Source organism: Melospiza melodia, chromosome 4, assembly GCF_035770615.1.
Source record: "Melospiza melodia melodia isolate bMelMel2 chromosome 4, bMelMel2.pri, whole genome shotgun sequence".
In the NCBI taxonomy this organism is placed as follows: Eukaryota; Metazoa; Chordata; class Aves; order Passeriformes; family Passerellidae; genus Melospiza; species Melospiza melodia.
Window position 1 is genome coordinate 58,016,736 of NC_086197.1, and position 18,868 is coordinate 58,035,603.

General features: G+C 40.1%; 1 protein-coding gene across 9 annotated transcripts in view; it reads left to right on the plus strand.

Annotated features, from left to right (window-relative positions):
- The first annotated feature begins 11,540 nt into the window (after positions 1–11,540).
- ANKS1B (ankyrin repeat and sterile alpha motif domain containing 1B) overlaps positions 11,541–18,868 on the plus strand; it is a 407,265-nt gene continuing 399,937 nt past the window's right edge. For 3 of the 9 annotated variants that reach the window (XM_063154817.1, XM_063154828.1, XM_063154821.1), the window contains exon 1: positions 11,543–11,693. In XM_063154817.1, coding sequence (XP_063010887.1) covers positions 11,560–11,693 — 134 coding nt within the window. In that variant the 5' untranslated portion in view covers positions 11,543–11,559. Of the gene's footprint in view, positions 11,694–18,868 lie in introns of all 9 variants that reach the window. The other 6 variants (XM_063154814.1, XM_063154816.1, XM_063154819.1 and 3 more) reach the window with 3 other exon arrangements.

Sequence of the window (18,868 nt, forward strand, 5' to 3'; positions counted from 1 at the left end):
TAATTTCCTCGCTAACTAGAAGAACCCCTCATTTTAATAAAAAAAAATTGATGTGTTTCTTTGGGAATAACCAAATGTAATCCTTTACAAACGCTTACCTTACGCACCTTTGCCAGATGGTAATCTAACATGACAGTTTATATTAACACCATAGTGTGTGCTAAGTGATCTGGAGTTATTTCTTTTTATATCCTGTTTGGCTATTCAAAAACTTACAGGCAGAATGACTAAGCAGAGAGAAAAGCAATTTATATAAAATTTACTGTAGGAATGGGGTTGCTTTATTTTTATCAAATAGAGAAATAGCATAGAAAGCAGCTGTCTCTTTATTCCACTGGAATCCTAATGTAGTATTTTTCTTCCACTTATTTTTAATTCTAAAAAGAGCCTGCAACTCTGGATAGGTACAATGCAGAGTTTTTTAAGATGTCATCCTGCAGTGCCAATACTAGAATAAGCTGCAGAACATGACAATATACTGGACAGCAGCAAAACCACAGCTGCTAACCTGAACTGAGTTTTAGGTAGAAATGAGGCTTCTCTGTTCAAACTTAGCAGGAAGATAGCAGGAAGTCTCATGAAAAATCACTTCCTTCTAAACACAATATTTGCTATTGGTGGAGTATCAACCAAAAAACCCCATCTGTTTAGAGGCTTTTTGAGTTTGTATGTGTGTGTGTATTTGAAAGTATATATACCATGGCTTTCTTAAAGAATTATAACAAATATGTCACCCCCAGCACTTAATTTCCTATTCAGGAGTAATGTAAGAAATATGGTAAGTTACAAACAGTCATTGAGAAATTCTTTAAAGCAGTATCAGAGCTATTTGCTTTAGCTGGGTCCTAAATTTTTTCAAGTCACTAACAGCTGGCAATATAACTCATGGAAACTGTAAGTTAATTTCAAACTCATGGTCATCTGAAGAAATATCTGAGATGGGTCATGACCTGAATGCTGTTCTTAAACCTTCCTTTGCTATTATGAGAAGCATTTTCAGCTTATGCAACAGGAAAGAATTCCTCCAAAGTCATAATATTAAGGAGATTTTTAAAAAGACTCCTTGAAATGGGACTTGACAAAATACTTCAGCAGGCAAAGGCAACCTAGAGTTAATCTCTTTTGCCTTTTCATTATGCAAAACATGTCTCTTATTTAGCTACTGTAAGTCAAGGAGGAAAAAGGGAGAGTGTTTGAAATAAGCACAGGGAAAACAACACATTAGAACAAATTCTCAGCACCTTATTCATGAAAACATGTTCCTATGTGGCTGAATAGCTGTCAACCTTAATGTCAGTGTGGCTGCCTTTAAATCCACAGCTGCTGGAATGGCTGGAATCAAAAGGAATATTTTTACTTAGCAGCAAATAGTAATGTATAGGCAGTAACAGATTTATTTTTTTTCTTCTCCATCTGGCGATAAAACTCCTATATGGAGCAACATCATACTGCATGAGCTTGCTGGATACTAACTGACAAACACTGTCATAATCTCCCACTTTGCTGATGTCCTTTCACTTTAAGGACCCTTGGAAACTTCTTATGCCAATAAGGAGACCCTACTTCAAGTGGGATTTATAAATAACAGGAAATTTAGGTATCAGATACTCCACAATCTCACCCACTCTACCATTCCTGATATCCACTGGAAATGGGCTTGCCAGAATAATCTAAGCTCTAAACACTAGAGGTGATTTCTGTGAGAACTTAACTGAAGCTGTGTTTGACTAAAGATAAGGCAGAGCTGTAGCACAAACACGGCCTCAGCATGATGTACATTTTCACTACAAGCATCCTAACAGGGATGTGAGAAATACAGGGTTGTATTCTAGAAGGAAGTAGAAAAGGGAGACTGAGAATTTCCATGAAAGGAAATTTGAAAATTGTAGCAAGAGAAAAATGCACAATAAACAGACAAACTGAATGATAATTAAATCAGGTGCTACAAATGTTTAGTTACTGTATACACAATGTGCATTAGATCCAGGTACATTCAAAATAATTGGAAAATATGATTTGATGTAAAAAAAAATCCTATCAGAAAAAAAGAAATTGACTTGGCTTTCACAGCAAATCTGAGCTGTTGCTTCCCTGCTCAAATGGTGGGGGTGGTGGTGAAATGTTGCAGCCTCCCCTCACAGGAAACAAGTGATAGGACAAGAGGAAACTGCCTCAAGTTGTACTAGGGGAGGTTTAGGTTGGACATTAGGAAAAATTTCTGGACCAAAAGGGTTGTCAAGCACTGGAAAAGCCTAGCCAGGAAAGTGGTGGAGTCACCATCCCTGAAGGTATTTTAAAGATGTGTAGATGTAGCACTTAAGGGACACGGTGCCGTGGTGGACTTGGCAGTGATGGGGCAAAGGTTGGGCTCGATGACCTCAAAGGTCTCTTCACATCTGAAGTTTCTGTGAAATGGGATTGGGCTAATGCAGGGTAGTGTCTTCACTGGGATATTGCTGGGAAAAGCAATAGTTTGATGAAATACTAACATCAAAATAAAACTGGGCAGTTCCATATTTTGATGTTTCAAATTTAAAAATGTTTTGTTGTATCTTCAATATAAAAAGGAATGATGTGATAAATAGTAGTGTCATAGAAGCTCATTAATTTGCCATTACAAAGTCTATTTTCAGAAAACTACAGTGCGTGGTAAGTCCAGAGGTGTGAAAAGAGGAAACAAATGTAAGAAAACAGCAGTTATCAGATTTATGTGACTTCAGAATTTTCCTACTTGAATTATTCATCTTACTTTAGTTATTCACCCAGCATTATTGGAGGTGGATCTTTTTAGCTCCAATTTGTTGTATACTTAATTATTTGATTAAAGATTACTTTGCATTAATTATTGTGTATTTTTCTAGGATTATGCCAGCCTATTTGCATATCCATAGCAGAGTGTGTCTCTGTACTTTCTATTCTCTTAATATGGAAATAGAAATTCTCTCTCAAATAGCTGCACCAGTTTTCTTTCTTCCAGTGTGAAAGAATGCAAAGATTAATTCCTAGATCTGTTTTTCTGAATCAGCTCCAGTTAGAAGAGGGTCGTGGATATGCTGGTATTCCTGTAATCCTCCCTGCTACCTTTGCTGCTGATGCTCTGGGGTAGGTCAGTACACTATTATGTTCTTGAAACATTAATCTTACATGGAATAATTTTTTGTGCATGGTTCCTCCTTTGAGATCTTAGCTTTTACTTAGCTGCTGAAATAAAATCAGGTCTTTTTGCCTGGGGTTGATAGTCACCTTCAGTTCAGATGAGTAAGTGTAAATCAAATTAATTGGCTGGTTTAGCCACAGACTTTACCAATTATTTTTTTAGACCAAGACTTATTGTATTGTTAGAAGGCTCAAAATGAGGGAGTTGCACACCAGCAAACAAATTACTCATGTTAATATTTTCCTCTGTAATCCAGTTACACAAGAGGTAATTGAGATTAAGAAATTCACTGCATAACCATGTCCTCATGCAAAAAGCAATAACTTTCTTCCCTAGGCAGTGCAGGACTAGCTGTCTAATTTTAATAAACACTCTAGAATGTTGTTTTGTGGGCTTGAAGAAGTAATTAAGAATGAAGAACCTTTTTACTGTTGGGCTAACTGAATAAAATATGTTGGGGCCCTAATCTTGTGCTAGGAGCAAAGTACCAGCTTCACAAAATCGCCATTTCTGACAAATTTTATATTATTTGGTTTTTTGACAGACAGCAGCAGTACCCTTAACATCAGAATAACTATGGTTGTATATGTACTGTACGAAACCACAGTAAACACTGTGCTGTGTAATTTAATTTACATAGGAAGACTCCATTGAACTACACAAACACAAGGCAGTAACCTGAGATAAAACAAATTAGCAAGACAATGAGCAAAGCTTACATACCTGTTATTTGTGCTGTGTTGCTATCAGTGTGCACATATACAGGTGCATGCTAACATGTCATTTCTCAAAACAAAAGCATGGGTTTCCAAGTGGAATACAAAGCAATCCCAAGCCTATTCTAAATTAAAATATTTGAATGAAAACAATATGTTAACTTGGTTTAAGTCTGTCCCCTGGCCACTGTGATTCCTAAGTTATTCTTTAGGGAAAATAATTGTTTCATATTTACTTTTTTCATGTCCCTTATTTTATATACTTCTATTTATATCTCCCTATGGTTATAATTTTTTTAAAGCTGAAGTGGTCTAGTCTATTTAGGCTTTACAAAGACTGTAAATAATACACATCTGATCATAGCCCTTTGCCTTTACTGTACCTTGCTTAGTTCTGATGTAATGTTTTTGAGACAACACAAAGTCAGTGGTTGTATACACTGACATATTTCTGCTCATTTCCTTTCCTAATAATTCCCAATAATTGTGTTTGCTGTTTTGATTATCATATAGCATTAAATGGACATTTTTATAGACATGTATGGAGATGTAACAGCAGTTGTGGAATTGTAAAAGGGAAATCCAAAATATCCCTCTGCTAAAGAATTATTCCTTTCTTTTGACATTATTGAGTTCTACCTTCTGTTTTACTATCTACTAGAACAGTGTACTCTTGCATACTCAGTTTTAGTCCAAGCTATCCTGAAATCTGTTGTTTTGCTACTTTATTTCACTTCTTATTCTCTTCAGAGGCTCTTTATGAGCCTGCTGGACAGTGCAGATCCTAGGAGAGACCTTTACACATCTGTACTGGCAACCTCTCACCAATGTGAAAATTGACCATTTTTCCCTTTTACTTTCCTTCCTTTAACCACTCACAAGAGAATCGTCCTTCTTAATAACAATTTGATTTCTTCAAAAGTATTCTCTAAGGACCTTGTCAAAAGCTTTTTGGAAAGCCAAATACAACCTATTGATTGACTTGCAATTTTCTATATGCTCTTTGACTTCTCCAAAGGACTCCTACAGAAACACGAGACATGACTTGCTTCTCCAAAAGCTGTACTGAATCTTCACTCTTGTATGCAGGCAGGTGTCTACCAATTTTCCAAGCATGCAAATCAACTCAGTAGTTCTCCAGGGCTCCTTCAAGCCGCTTAGGGGTTATTAGGATCACATTTGCCACCTTCCACTCATCTAGTACCAAGGCCAATTGAAACAATAGCTCACAGGTCATCATTTTAATTCTGTGAGTGTTAGATCTGAGGTTCTTCAGACTCTTTGGGGAATTGAATCTGGTCCAGGCAAGTTATTTTTATTTATTGATTTGTTTCAACAACACCTTTGCTTATGAGACTTTAACTACAGTTAACACCTTGGACTTGTCCTGTAAAGAAAAGCCCTGGTATTTGAAATGTCAACTACTTTTTCACCACAAATAGTTATATCCACTGGAAAAAACACCTGGCCAGACCAAGAATCCAGTGCAAAGTTAGGTATCTGCATAATTTGTGTTAAGAATAAGCATAAAAGCTAAAACTTGCATGGATTAGGTAAAATAAAGCGAGTAAGAGAATCTGTGGAATACTGTACATTTGACAATGTTATACTGAGAAAAAAGAGTTCTGTGACCATTTGGTTCCAGGTTAATTCCCACTGCAACATTAATCAAATATCTTTGTCATGTATTTCTCTGTTGAAATTTCAAATATATTCTACCTTGTTGGTGATTACCACACGTATGCACAAATACAAACATACCTAAGGAATGCACGTTGTACGAGTGTTCATTCAACCATTTATATCAATTCTGAGGAGTGATTTACCACTATGTATTCATGTAGGATAGCTACTATTAGAGGAGACAAAACCAGAAGAGACCCCCTGGCAGAACACTTCTAGCTATGCTATTGCTTTACAGTGCACCAGCCCCCTGTGCTGCTTTCCCGGGTGTTACTGATGGAAAGCAAGGGTAACACTTGCACACAATTCTACTTGCAGTTGCAGTCCCTTGTCACTTGCATGTTGCAGCTGAGACTTCTCTGTGATCCTTCTTTCAGGCAGTCAGAATCTGATGTGTAGGCAATGTTGTACATATCCTAAAAGGAAGATAAGAAGATGAAAATATTTCATAGTCCGAAAGAGGTTGCAATGTATCAAGGCAGAAACAAGTTGTTTTTTATGAAATAAGCTGTGCATTAAGCAGTACAGGCAAAGCTTTAATACTGCACTGTATCTGTCAGCACACACTGGATTGGGGCATCTAATCAGCATGCTGCTCTTACCAACTTGTATCCACATTTGATTGTGCATTTCTCTCTAATGCATGAAAAATAGTCTCAGGCATATTTTGATAGCACACTGATGTAAACCTAACCCAGAGCAGAAGGACTGGATGAACAATCATACTGCTAATCCCACCTGCTCTGACACAAGAAATACATGTAAAGATATGTATAAATATCCCAGTTAACCTTAGCATCTGCCATCAGAGCAAGATCACAGCTGTACTGGAAATGGCACAGCAACAGAACTGACTTTCTGTCAGTAATATCCCACGCCCATATTCTGGAGGTTTGGCTCTCCAGCACTGACACAACCTGCAGTGTGTGTGTCCTTGACACTTTCCAGCAGTGGGACATTTCTGCCCTTTGGGGAACGCAGCACACTTCCCATCGTATATTCAGATGACTCTGTAGGTTTGTGGCTGTGACACAGGATCACAGTTTAATTTCTTGCTCTTCCTTAACGTGTTCAGAGCCCCATAAAGGGGATGCCATGAGGTCACTGCAAATGCTGAGACAGTGCCTTGCTGTTGTGCAACATCACCAAGGGACTGGTTTTCCATTCTTTTCCCATGCAAATTTCCAACATGCTTGAAAGGAAGTGTTTATAGAAAATGGAATCCAGTCTGAATTGTTTGGTCAGAGACAGGATTGTTGTGGTTGTCAAAAATGGCTTTTTCCTCACATGCTACTTCAGCTTCTACTTAATTGGGTGAATCCAAGAATCCATGCAGTTTTTTAAGACCACAGAACTCTTGGTGTTTTTATATCCCTCATGAGTTAGTTTTAGTACCTTCAGTTTCTATAATTTTCTTTTACAGTGGGGGAGGATGCAAGTCCTTTTGCATATTTCAGTGGTGAGAGCTAAACTAAGCATCATGTGAGTATTATGGTGTGTCCCAGTTTTCCAAAGCAAGGCCATGTCCACTGTGCCATCTACCTGCTGAGCCTATCCCCGAGGAGGGCTGACCGGCATCCAGGTTCCACCTTGGCAGGCAACCAGGACATGATGGCATTCACACCTGGCCTCAAGAGCTCATGGCTTGAAACTCGGTTTCTTTTTTATGCTATAGATATGCACTCTAAAGAGCAAAAGACAATATCAAGACTGAAAAACACTTGCCACCCAGATGCATGAAAAATACTGCTTTCTCTTGGGCAGCCTTCACAAAAATTAGAATAATAATCAGGCCTATTTAATGCTAATTTATTTTCTGCTGTCAAAAAGAGCTGATGGTTTATTCTAGCATTTTGAGCTCTGTTTCAGAATACCCCTCAGAATTTGTAATCGGGATCTTAGGCCTTCCCTATATCTTTACGTGAGAGGACTGATAATACATAGTCCTGAAATATGATGTCAATATGTTTGCTATTCTACACAACTATTTTTTAATATCATGGATTTAGTGTTTTCTTCAATACCTACAACTCAGTTTTTCATACTTCCTTCCACGCATTTGCTTGGAAATAAAGAGGGAAAAGTCATGGAATGTTAGAAAGCACCCATTTAATTTGCCTTTAATTCTGGGAGGCTGCAGGAGGAAGAAATGAAGAAGTTGTCACCCTGATATGAGAACAAAGCCGAGTGATAGTTGCATTGTAAAAACATTAAGGAAACTCCCTGCTTTTTACAGTCACTTCTAGTCCTTGCAAATGACAAACCAGTTAAAGAATTTCTAGGTAGGCTAAGTGCTCTCTCTGGTATTTTAGAAAATGGAAGAAAACAGAAGGTAAAGCATATGTTGTGTTGAGAGAAATTCTGAGATTGAAGGTGTGATGCCACTTAGACACTGACAGCTGCAGTGGTCATAACTTAAAATGTCTTTACAAATACTAAAACCTTAGAATCAAAATTATGCTGTCATATGGAACATCACTACTCAAAAACATACAACATTTTGAAGGATCTCTTTGCTGTTTTACGTATTATTTTTCTCATCTGTAACTACTGCAAATTATACAGTTGTGTTTCTACGTTCTGTGTCTAATTCCCTTATTTATCATACATACATCTTTAAACACTCCACAGTCTTGTCCTGATATTACCCAGAGCAAAAAAAGTAAGACATTTAAAAATACAAAGGAGTCCACTTAATCTAATGAATGGCTTTGGCCATTTACATTCAACTCAGTCTAGATACTTTGTTTTTCTTTCTACAGCCCACTGTCGATTTCATCTCTGGAAACAGACCAGCCCATGTTCTCAATTCTTCTCTTCAGTAGCCCTTAGAATTTATTCACATTTAACCCTTCCATTAAACAGCGCTGCTTACATTTCACTTTTCAAATTGATGGAATTACTCTGTTCTGCCGTATTTGTTAATGAAACTAAATCTTCTATTCAGCCTTCACAGGCTTTTTTGGGCACTAGGCTATGAATTTACTGGGGTTTTGAGCCTTTCTACATTCATAAAATCTTTCTGAATTTGCTGGCTACTGAATGCATCTGCTCCATTGATATTTCTATGCTGATTCTACTTGCTGTTCTTCAACAGCTTTCTGGACGATCATTTCAATTAGAGCACAGTCTTGAGATTTTATTTTCCATAGAAGAATTATGTAACATTTATACTGAGTCATATTTGCCATCTGCTGATCCAACCACATAAACAATACAAATTCTTGAAAACCTGAGATTTTCCTTAGCATCTGCTTCTAATCTAATTTTTCACAAATGTGCAGGTTTATGCACACACTCCTGCCTTACAATTAGCTCCTCACCAAATACTGGCACCTCTTCCGAGGCTCTCAGCAAACTGGAAGGAATCTCTTCATGCAGAGCATGCAGAGGATACATGTGAGAAGGTGTTTATCAGGCCATGCATGTGACTGCCTACAAAATCAAAAGCAAGGGAGAAAAACAGGGAAATTATGGCACCCTTAACACAAATTCAGAATGCAGGGGTGCTCTTAGTTTATGGGTAACTTCTTTGGAATTGGTCAATGCTCAAGTGGGTGCCAACAAGACACAACTTTTTAGTTGGTTTTGAATTACATTTTTCCACTGTGACTGCTGTGGCTAAGGACTTAAACTATAAATCCTAATTCATGTGATTACACATTTATATATTCAAACCACATTGAAACACTTGTGATCACAGAATCAGGCCTTAAAACTGCTATTTATATCAGACTCTTTCAATAAGAAAAGCTATAGTTAGAGTCCTTATTAATTTTACGCATGCGTTCAGTTCTGTGTCCTGCTGACAATATTGGAGAAGACATCATTTTACATCCTGAAAATGAAAAACTATGTAAATTACATTTTCTAGCTAAAATATACTGTTTTGTTTCTGTGGATGACTTTATTGAAATGACAGGTCTCCATAAGGATTGTTGTTTTTTTTTCTTTTCTAAGAGAAAATCAGACCCCACAATGAAATTTCTATCAATTTTTAAGATATTAAAATTGCTTAATTAGCTATCAGAAACACAAAAACATCGGTAGAACTGTTACTGTCAGGGACTAAAACAAATAATTTGTGAAATCAACAAGGACCTTTCCACTGCCTTAAATGTACCATAGGTTTGGTGTAATAAATACTGTCTGAAAACATAACATTAGAATTCTGCCTAACACAATGTTATTTTGCCACTGCTCCCATTGCTTCTTGTGAACACAAGAGGAGAGTGGGAACACATGGGAGAGTGCCACTGATCCCAGTGGGGGGAGGGCGAGGGATCATAACTTATTTACCTATGGTCCTACCTACCCCAAATACTAATTAAAACAGGAACACGGGGCTATAATCTAGTTCTTGAGCGTGCACAGTATCAGACGATGTATTTGTCAAGGATTTGCCTATGAGTTGGCCTGCACTGAATATTTTCAGCGTGGCTTGAAAGAGCCCACAATCCACGAGGAATGATTAATTTTGGAGCCTGGAAAAGTCACACAATTTAAAAGGTCTCTGTAACAGAACTGGGAGCTCCAGAAGGGCTGAACTGGATTTGATACGAAATATATTGTTATATTCAGTTATATTATTATATTCAGTTATACCTATACTCAGTATTTCTTATCCTTGGAAATACTGAGAAGCCGCGACCCTGGCGTGCGGCAGGTGCCGGCAGTCCCGCCTGCCCGATTCGCTCCTGACCCCCGCGGGGCCCGGGTTTTCCTGTCTGCCCGCACCATTCGCGCAGCGGAGCCGGCGCTGTTCGTGCGGGGCCCCCGGCGCTGTTCGTGCCGTGTCCCCGGCGCTGGCCGTGCGGGGCCCCCGGCGCTGTTCGTGCCGTGTCCCCGGCGCTGGCCGTGCGGGGCCCCCGGCGCTGTTCGTGCCGTGTCCCCGGCGCTGGCCGTGCGGGGTCCCCGGCGCTGTTCGTGCCGTGTCCCCGGCGCTGGCCGTGCGGGGCCCCCGGCGCTGTTCGTGCCGTGTCCCCGGCGCTGGCCGTGCGGGGCCCCCGGCGCGCCCCTGACGGCAGGAGTGCCGCTGACGCCCCCGCCCCGCACACTGTGCCACGGGCCCGTCGCCCCTCCCGCACCTGCTGGCAATCGCCCCGCGGGCGGGTGCGCGTCCCTCAGCGCACAGGAGCCACAGGAGCCGCCCTCTGCTCCCTCTGCTCCCTCGGCTCCCCAGCCCCCCGTGCTCAGCGCGGGCAGCCGGCCCCGGCCCGGCGCTGCCTGAGGCCGCTCGGAGCCGCCGCGGGGGGCGCGGCCGGCACCTGGCGGGGCGCGGGCGGGCGGCGCTGCCGGCACCGCAGTGGAGCGCGGGGCGGGCCGGGGCCGGGGCCGGGGCCGGGGCCGGGGCTGGGGCCGGGGCCGGGGCCGGGGCCGGGGCCGGGGCCGGGGCCGGGGCCGGGGCCGGGGCGGGGGCGCGGTGACCGCGGTGGAGCGCGGGTTCGGCGGAGCGCCGGGGCGGGCGGAGGGGGCGCCGCGCCCGGGCAGCCACTGGGAGCGCGCCAGCCGCGTCTCCTCAGCAACGGGCCTGGCACGGCAGGGCTGCGCCTCCTCCCTGCCTCCCTCCGCCCGCTCCTCCCCGCTTCCGTCCGTCCGTCCATCCATCCATCCGTCTATCCATCTGTGAGGGTTGTTATCCCCGCTGGCCCGTCCGGCCATAGGGGCCGAGGCTGGCCGCTTCCCCCGCCCCATCCTCTCGGCCGGGGCTGTGTGTCCATGGGAGTGGGGGGAGGTTCTTTATTGGCCTCGTCCTCCCTCTCTCCCTCCCTCCCCCCTTCTTCCACACTCCACCCAGAAATGATCCAGTGAAACTAGGAGGAGGTGATTCTCCTCCTCCCTCCTGCTGCTGCTCCTGCTGGTCTGGAAGGGACTGCAGGAATCTCTGCTGTGCTCTGCTCTGAGGCAGGGTCTGGGGAGGGGAGACCGTTCTGTGGAGGGAGGGAGGGGGCCGCAGTGGCCCGGGGTGCCGCTCTCCCGTGGGGGGCTGCTTGGTTCCCGACCATGGGCAAGGACCAGGAACTGCTGGAAGCCGCTCGCACTGGGAATGTGGCTCTGGTGGAGAAACTCCTCTCTGGGAGGAAAGGAGGGATCCTGGGCAGTGGATCTGGAGCTATTCCCTTATCCAGCTTATTGAGGTAGGGACATCGTTCCCCATCAAATGCTGGGGATATTAACCTGTTCTTCCCTATCATTATTATCATCGCACCTCTCATCTTCCTTTCCATTCCCGCATCCTTCATAGTAACAATAAATCGTTCACTCTCTCGCCAAGTACAAGCATGCCAGGGTTTAAAGTCACAGGCAGTCATTTTATTAACATAGTGGTACTGAATTTCCTGCCTTCAATGCGTCTGCAGGGTCCTTGTTCATTCTGTTACTAGCTGTGGTGCAGAACTTATGTTTTGACTGCTGGGCTAATACATACAATGTGTTAATTACCCTTCCTTTGATATTTCCATCTTCCAATTGCTACTTTAATCACAGATGAAAGTGTTTATCACAGACAAGGCATTGCATCGTGGAATTCTGTGTAAAAAGACATAGCTTCACCCCATAACCTCACCCATAGCTTCTACCCTTGCTTGCAGAGGAGATTAGGCATGCCATCGTAATAAGCCTACAAAACAAAGAAAGGGAACCTTTTTTTGTGGGAGATCATCGAGGCAGAGGAGGTGTAAAACTTAGGGAGCAGGTTAGGTAAGAGCAGCATCACTTTCAGGTACCTGGATTTAGTGGAGTGAAACTGGGTTACTGCCCATGTTGGGTGATAGGGCTTAACTTCAGTCATTAGTTGTATCTCCTGCCATCTCCAGCATAGCTTTGATCATAAGTTTCATCATGCTCTTAAGTCAGAGCATTGTCATGATCATTTATGGCATCTGACTGTATTCAGAGCAGAGAAGGTCTGCAGCACACAGTCCAGTCCTAGTGTTCAACACTAAACTGGGCATAGCAAAAGAAGAAAAAATGAACTGAAACACTGTTGACCTAGAACTTGAATAAATTTGGGGTTTGGTTTGGGTTTTTTTTGTTCCTTAAAGAAAGAAAAGGCCTAGCACAATGGAATTTGATTAAATTAAAATATATTTGTGCTTCTCTTGCCAGTGCCTTCTTGTCAAGATATTTATATTATTTCCAAGTTCCCTATCAGGGAAAATTTATTGTTAACTCTCTAAATTATACTGTTTAAACTCTTTTATAAAATCTTGCTATTTTAAAGCTAGGTTTAGTGATGTAAACAACAACAGTTCAGGTATTCATAGTTTACCAAAGTTCTGTGGCGCCCCTGTTCAATTAGGTATTGCACCACTGTTGAATTACTAGCCCATTGACCAAAATCAAAACACACCATGTGATTGCTTTTTGTACTCTACTCGAATAGGCTGCTTAGGAAGAAGTGTGCCAGCTAGTCAGTTGAATTTGAAATATGATACCCACTTTTCTAAGTACAGGAGTAAGTTCACTTCAGTACAATGACTGGCCATTTATAATCTAGTTCTAACACATGGTTTGTGCAGAGGCTTTCTCCAGGGCTAGTGCCTGTGCTGTATTCTTGCACTGTTAATTTCATGTTGTGTATTGTGAGTTCTGTACATCCAGAGGGGGTGCATTTGCTTGTGCTTGCCTCCCTTTATTAAACAGCACTGTTGTATGTTGTGTACACAGAACACGTGAACCGTGTGTTTTGTATATACAGACGGGTCATCACAGCCCTTGTTTGTTACTCAGGATTGACGAATTTTAGGCTGTAAAGTCAGCTGGCTTTTTTTTTTTTCCCTGGAAGTGCACTTAGCTTCAAGAGAAGTAAAGCAGAGTGAAACATATACTGTTTAATTTATGGCATTTCTTACTAATGTCAACAAGAATCTCTATGGCTTTCTGTAAACACAGCTTCAGCAATAAAGAGTGAACTTTCAGCTGTATGCTGAATCCAGCTGTATGATGAAATATTTCTAATTTAGAAAGAATTCAGTAAGCATCATTAATGATGCTTAAATATTCACAATCTAACACACTATGGAACATAGGACTTTTTAGAGGGTTCAGCAGGAATGCTTAAAGCAGAAACTAGTGTGCGTTATAGTAAATGTTTTTCATGAAAGAATTATATGTGACAGGTATTTTGACATAGCTTTTTTTCCTTTTTTTTTGGAAATGTTCCATGATCTAACTGATGCCATTAATTATAGATTAGGTCCAGAATGACATGCAAGATTAAGCTTGGATCTATCTTGGTACAGAAGACATGGAAACAATGTGAGAGTCCTATGAACATCCTGATCCTATTTGGGAAATCAACACTTACAAATAATAGCAAAGCTGTAGAAGAGCCATACTTGTACACTATAAAAGTTTGAATTTGAGGGGGATCCAAACATTTTTTAAATAGAAAACCTGAAGAAGTTTACTAGTAGAGCTATATTGGTATCTTTGCATACAGTTTGTTAGAATAAAAACTTTTGATGGTTGATTTTTAAAAAGCAACAGAGAAAAATATAGGGGCATAATTTTCTTAATTTTATTTAATTTTTAGGAGTAATTTTGACAGTAACTCCTGCTGTTTTGTTGATCATAATTATTGCTCAGTTTCAAAAATGGTGACCCAGAACTGTACATATCCCACTGTGGTGAGAAAGGTGCATGTTGCTCTTTCTTTCTCCTTTAGGCAGTGCTCTTTCTAGTGTTAGCTTGAAAAAGTCCAGCTCTTTCAGCATGTATATAGACTAATACTGTGCCTGATTCATTGGTCTAGGTAGTAGGACTACATTGTCCCTTTGGATTTCTTCCAAGTGCTGAAGACAACTGAGTTTATGTGTATGAACGTTCTATGGATAGACATGATTTTTTGCCTGAATTTGTCTTTACAGTAATTATGTGCCCTGTGAATGAAATTTAGTATTCATAAATTGAAAAACACGCATTGATTGTTATCTGAACCAATGAACAAACTATCTGAGCTCTGATGTCCTATTTACATTTTTATAACAGCTTTTTTTTCTTAACGATTAATGTACTTTATGGTACTTGGGGGGAAATGAAGGCAAATTTTTGTATGTGTATTCTATAGCTGGACCTATTTGTTGATACTAATTGCAGACTAAATTATATAAATTTTAAAGGCCTGACTTCTAATTCCTAAGCCATTAAATTATGACAACAGTTGAAGAAAACAGCTCTGTTCTGGAAGGCTGTTTAAGCACACATATAAATGTATGAAGGAATTCCTGCAAGAATTTAAACACGTGCTTAGAGTATGTGCAAAGTACATAAAAATGATGTATGCTTAATTAAGACCTCATATGCACCCAGATATCTGTAATACTTACTGCATAATACCTCATGGCCAGATTGGTTTATCTGCAGCAATGACAACAAATCAGTGATGTTTGACTGTGTGGACTCTGTAACTCGTTTCAGCTCAGGAGAAGCTTTGAAGGGCTGCCCTGGGTAGTTTGTGTGCCCTGCCTCAATATCCATAGTTTGCTCTGTATTGTAAAGATTGTGGCTCAGTATAGTGAGGGTGAATTCTACAGGTGCAAAGATCAGCATAAAGCATTGCAACATCCTAGAGCAAGTAACCTAAGTAAACACCTGATGTAATTTGGTTGCCTAAACTTGGGTACTTAGTGGTAGTTTAGGTGCCCAGGTGTTTTCTGAATGGAATGATGGACTTTGACAAAGAACCAGGAACTCTGGAGATACATCTAAATTCCCAGTGTGATACACTAGGACATCTAAAGCTGTGCTACATGTTCTGCCTATGGTCTCTAACCCAAAACATTAGGTCAGGGCTGGAGTGTCTTCTTTTACTATCTTGAGACACCTCATAAAACATTCAAAGTTTAGAAGACTTAAGCCTAAATTTATTTTTTCTGTTTCTTTGTGAATTCCACTGGAATTGTCATAAATTAGTGTATTAAATATATTTCATACTAAAAAAACGTTTTTGAAGTTTAGAGTTATGGATTTTTTTTTCAGATTGCAAATAGAATTTTCACATATTTTTTTGCAATTTCTCTGGCTCTCATATTATTCCAGTGTAAACATCAAAACTTGACAGTAAAATCCCACAGCCTCTCTAGAATTTATCATTAATTTCTGTATCCCAAATTCTTAAATGCATATTAAAGGATTTAACACATAGGAAGAGTAATGTGTTTCTAACAAATCTGGTATTTTTAATTTTCTTAATTTGATTATCTCTGTATACATAGCATGTTTTAATTGACCAGCAGTTTTTCATAGTTGGATAGAGACAGCCTTCATTGCTTTCAAAGAATTTTTAGGAAAAATAACTTTGGAGGTTTTAATGTATATCAGAGACCTTACCTCATTTTGCCACATGTAGCCATGCACATGCCCATTTCTTCCATGTCACTAGCAGGAATGGATAGTTTTTTGTTATACGTTAATTTTTAGTCTTTTTAAACTGAATGCGTTAAAAGAGCTTTGGTTTTTTAACAGGACTGTGGGATTGAATATTAATTAATATGAACTGGCACAGAGTAGTAGGGAAGGTTGGACTGGCCCTTTTTTGCTCTTTGTTGGCTGCTGCCATTACACAGCATGAGAGGGTGGAGCAGCCTGCCTGGAGCTGGTTCTTTCCCCTTCCACGCTTGGCACTGTGGCCGGGAACGGTTTCGTTCTTTGCTCAGCCTTACTTAGCGCAGCTACACCATGTGTAGGCCTGGCCCAAGTTATTTCTCCTCCAAAGTGTAAGAAACACGGCAAGCAGATTGTCAGTCTGGGAGTTGCAATCTGTTTCCTCATCTGTTTCTCAGAGCAGTGTCTTGCTTGCAGCAAAGCCACAGTTTAGCCTGATGGCCTCAGTGTGTGCTGAAAACCACACAGATCCTCTTCTGTCCTTGTGCAGAGCCCTCTGATTCATTCAGCTTCCTTTGTGAAAACAGATCACACTTGGTAGGTCTTGTAGAGCAGGAAGTATTTAAAATGTTGAAATACTTTATGAAGCTTTAGTTAAACAGTTTTAAAGCTTTTTCATGTTATAATTTGAATAACAAATGGACCAACTTAACAAGAATAAGGGATCTATTTCTGTTATTCATTACAGCTAGCATTGTTTAAGGTAAGGGGACCTTAACAAGATAGTGTTATGTGAGACTTGCAGTTCCAGAGTTCTGGGCTCACATAATTCCAAGGTATTTATTTCAGACAACCAGCACAGATAATAAAATGGAAAGTATTTATTACATAGTTCAATACGGCATCCAGTAACGCTATATTTATTTCTAATTTTAGTTACACTACTTTTAATGAATGAAGGGGATTGTACTGATGTCCTAAGCAGAGCCTAGCATTCCCAGATTTCCCACTTACCTACTTTATCCTGTTGGACAAGTTAATCTAATTCTTTTGAGGACATATTTAATTTTTCTTCTTTTTGCCTTTCAGTATGGAATGCAAACTAATAATCAGGACAACAGTTAGTTTATGCTATTTGGTATTAGTGATAGTTGATTGATGCATTGACTCTACTTTCCCTTGCAAATATGTGAGCTTCTCTTAGCCTTTGTTTTGTTATCTTCTACCCTTTTTAGATTTATTTTTAGTCTTTTTTTGATAAATGCTTTCAAAGTTCAGACAGCATTTTATCTATTGAACTCCTTAGATTTCTTCTCTAGTTTGAAATATTTACAATATGTAAAGGTAGCAATATAACAATATCCAGGTTATAGATAGATGGTTAAGGCAAGGCAATTCACGAAGTCTGTGTAATAAATCTTCCCTAGGAGTTCAATATGATCCCAGATTTAAGCTCTGTACTTAAACTCCATGGATAAACTTCTCACATCTCCTTACTCCAGAAATAGTTTTCTGAGTATTGGTGAAGTGTATGTTCTATTAATTTTCCTAAGTGTGAGACCAAATGCAAAAATTGACCACCAAGAACTGTAGATCTAGTGTAAAATCTACCAAGGTAATTTTATCTGCCCATAGATAGGATCAAGATATGGTGACTGTATTGGGAGGACTGATGGAGCTTATGATGAAACCAGGCAGACTAGTAAGGGAAGTTTGACAAAGGTGTCAAAAGGAGAAGGTAAGGAACAACCTTCAGAAAACTGAAGTGACTGTAACTTAAAACAATACCTTTAGAATTCGTATAGAATCCTTAGCCACTAGATGGCTAGTGTCTAATTCCACAGAGGACCCTATGAAGTCATTGTGATCATCCCTCCTGTATATTTCCCCATTTATAATTTTAGAGGTTTGGTAATTCAGTAGAATTAATGCTGCTTTGTAAATTTTTGACATTGACATGACATTACTGTTTTTAAGTAGTAATGTTATAGTGGAACTAAAAGGGGAAATAAACGAAAGGGAATGAAGAATTTTGTAATCTGAAAGGTCTGCTATCTTGTCAAAGTTGGAAATGTCATGAAGAACAAATACAGGTGCTTTTAGGGCAGGTGTTTTCACAGTCACTGCAGTAGGGATCCAGGACATAGCCGTGTTTCCAAAACTCTACAGGTAGATTTTTTTATTGGCCTCCGTTTCTGTTTGTATGAGCATTCCTGGATGAGCTGCTAAGGAGTGCTTATAGCTTTAGGCAATTTTTTTTAATTTTCCTGACAAAGGCACTAGTTGAAGCATCCTATAAACTGCTTTAATTTATGCAACTGGTATATAATCTGTAAGGGACAGTGTAATGTAGAGTGCAGTTACAGTGCCTTTTCTTCAGCAAGCTTAGTCTGCTCACCTGGGTAAGTGACAGATACAAGAGCTCTGCAGGTGGAATTCCCTTCTGCCATGGAATTTCTCTGCTGGCCATTTCCAGTTAGAATACACATCCCAATCGTATACTAATATTTGAAAGTAAAATATATTGACAGCTTTTAATTTTAAATAGTAAGTAGTAAGTAGTGTTCATTTCTGCTTACTCATATGACATTTTCAAGTACATGGACACTTTTGGGAAGTAGGGAATACATTTTTTAAAAACTTCTAGCCTTTATTGGAAGACCTTTTTTATTTTTAATTACTTTTTCCTGGTGGCAGTATTTTCAGTATGATCACTTTGCATTAAGAAGTAATACAACAACTGTTCTGCACCTCACTTAACATCTATGAATTTCTATTAATGTACAGGTATCTAGTGTGAGAAAGGTTCTGTGAGATTTAATTCCACAAGGTTATACTTTTATTATAATCATTTTACACTGTTTCCTATGTATTGCACTTACATTTTCTAGAGCAAGAAAAAATGTTCAAAATGATGTCTTGAGTGCAATTTTGTTCCTCTTTAAAACAGCCAGTGGCAGCTATGTCTTTGTAGTGTTGATGTCAG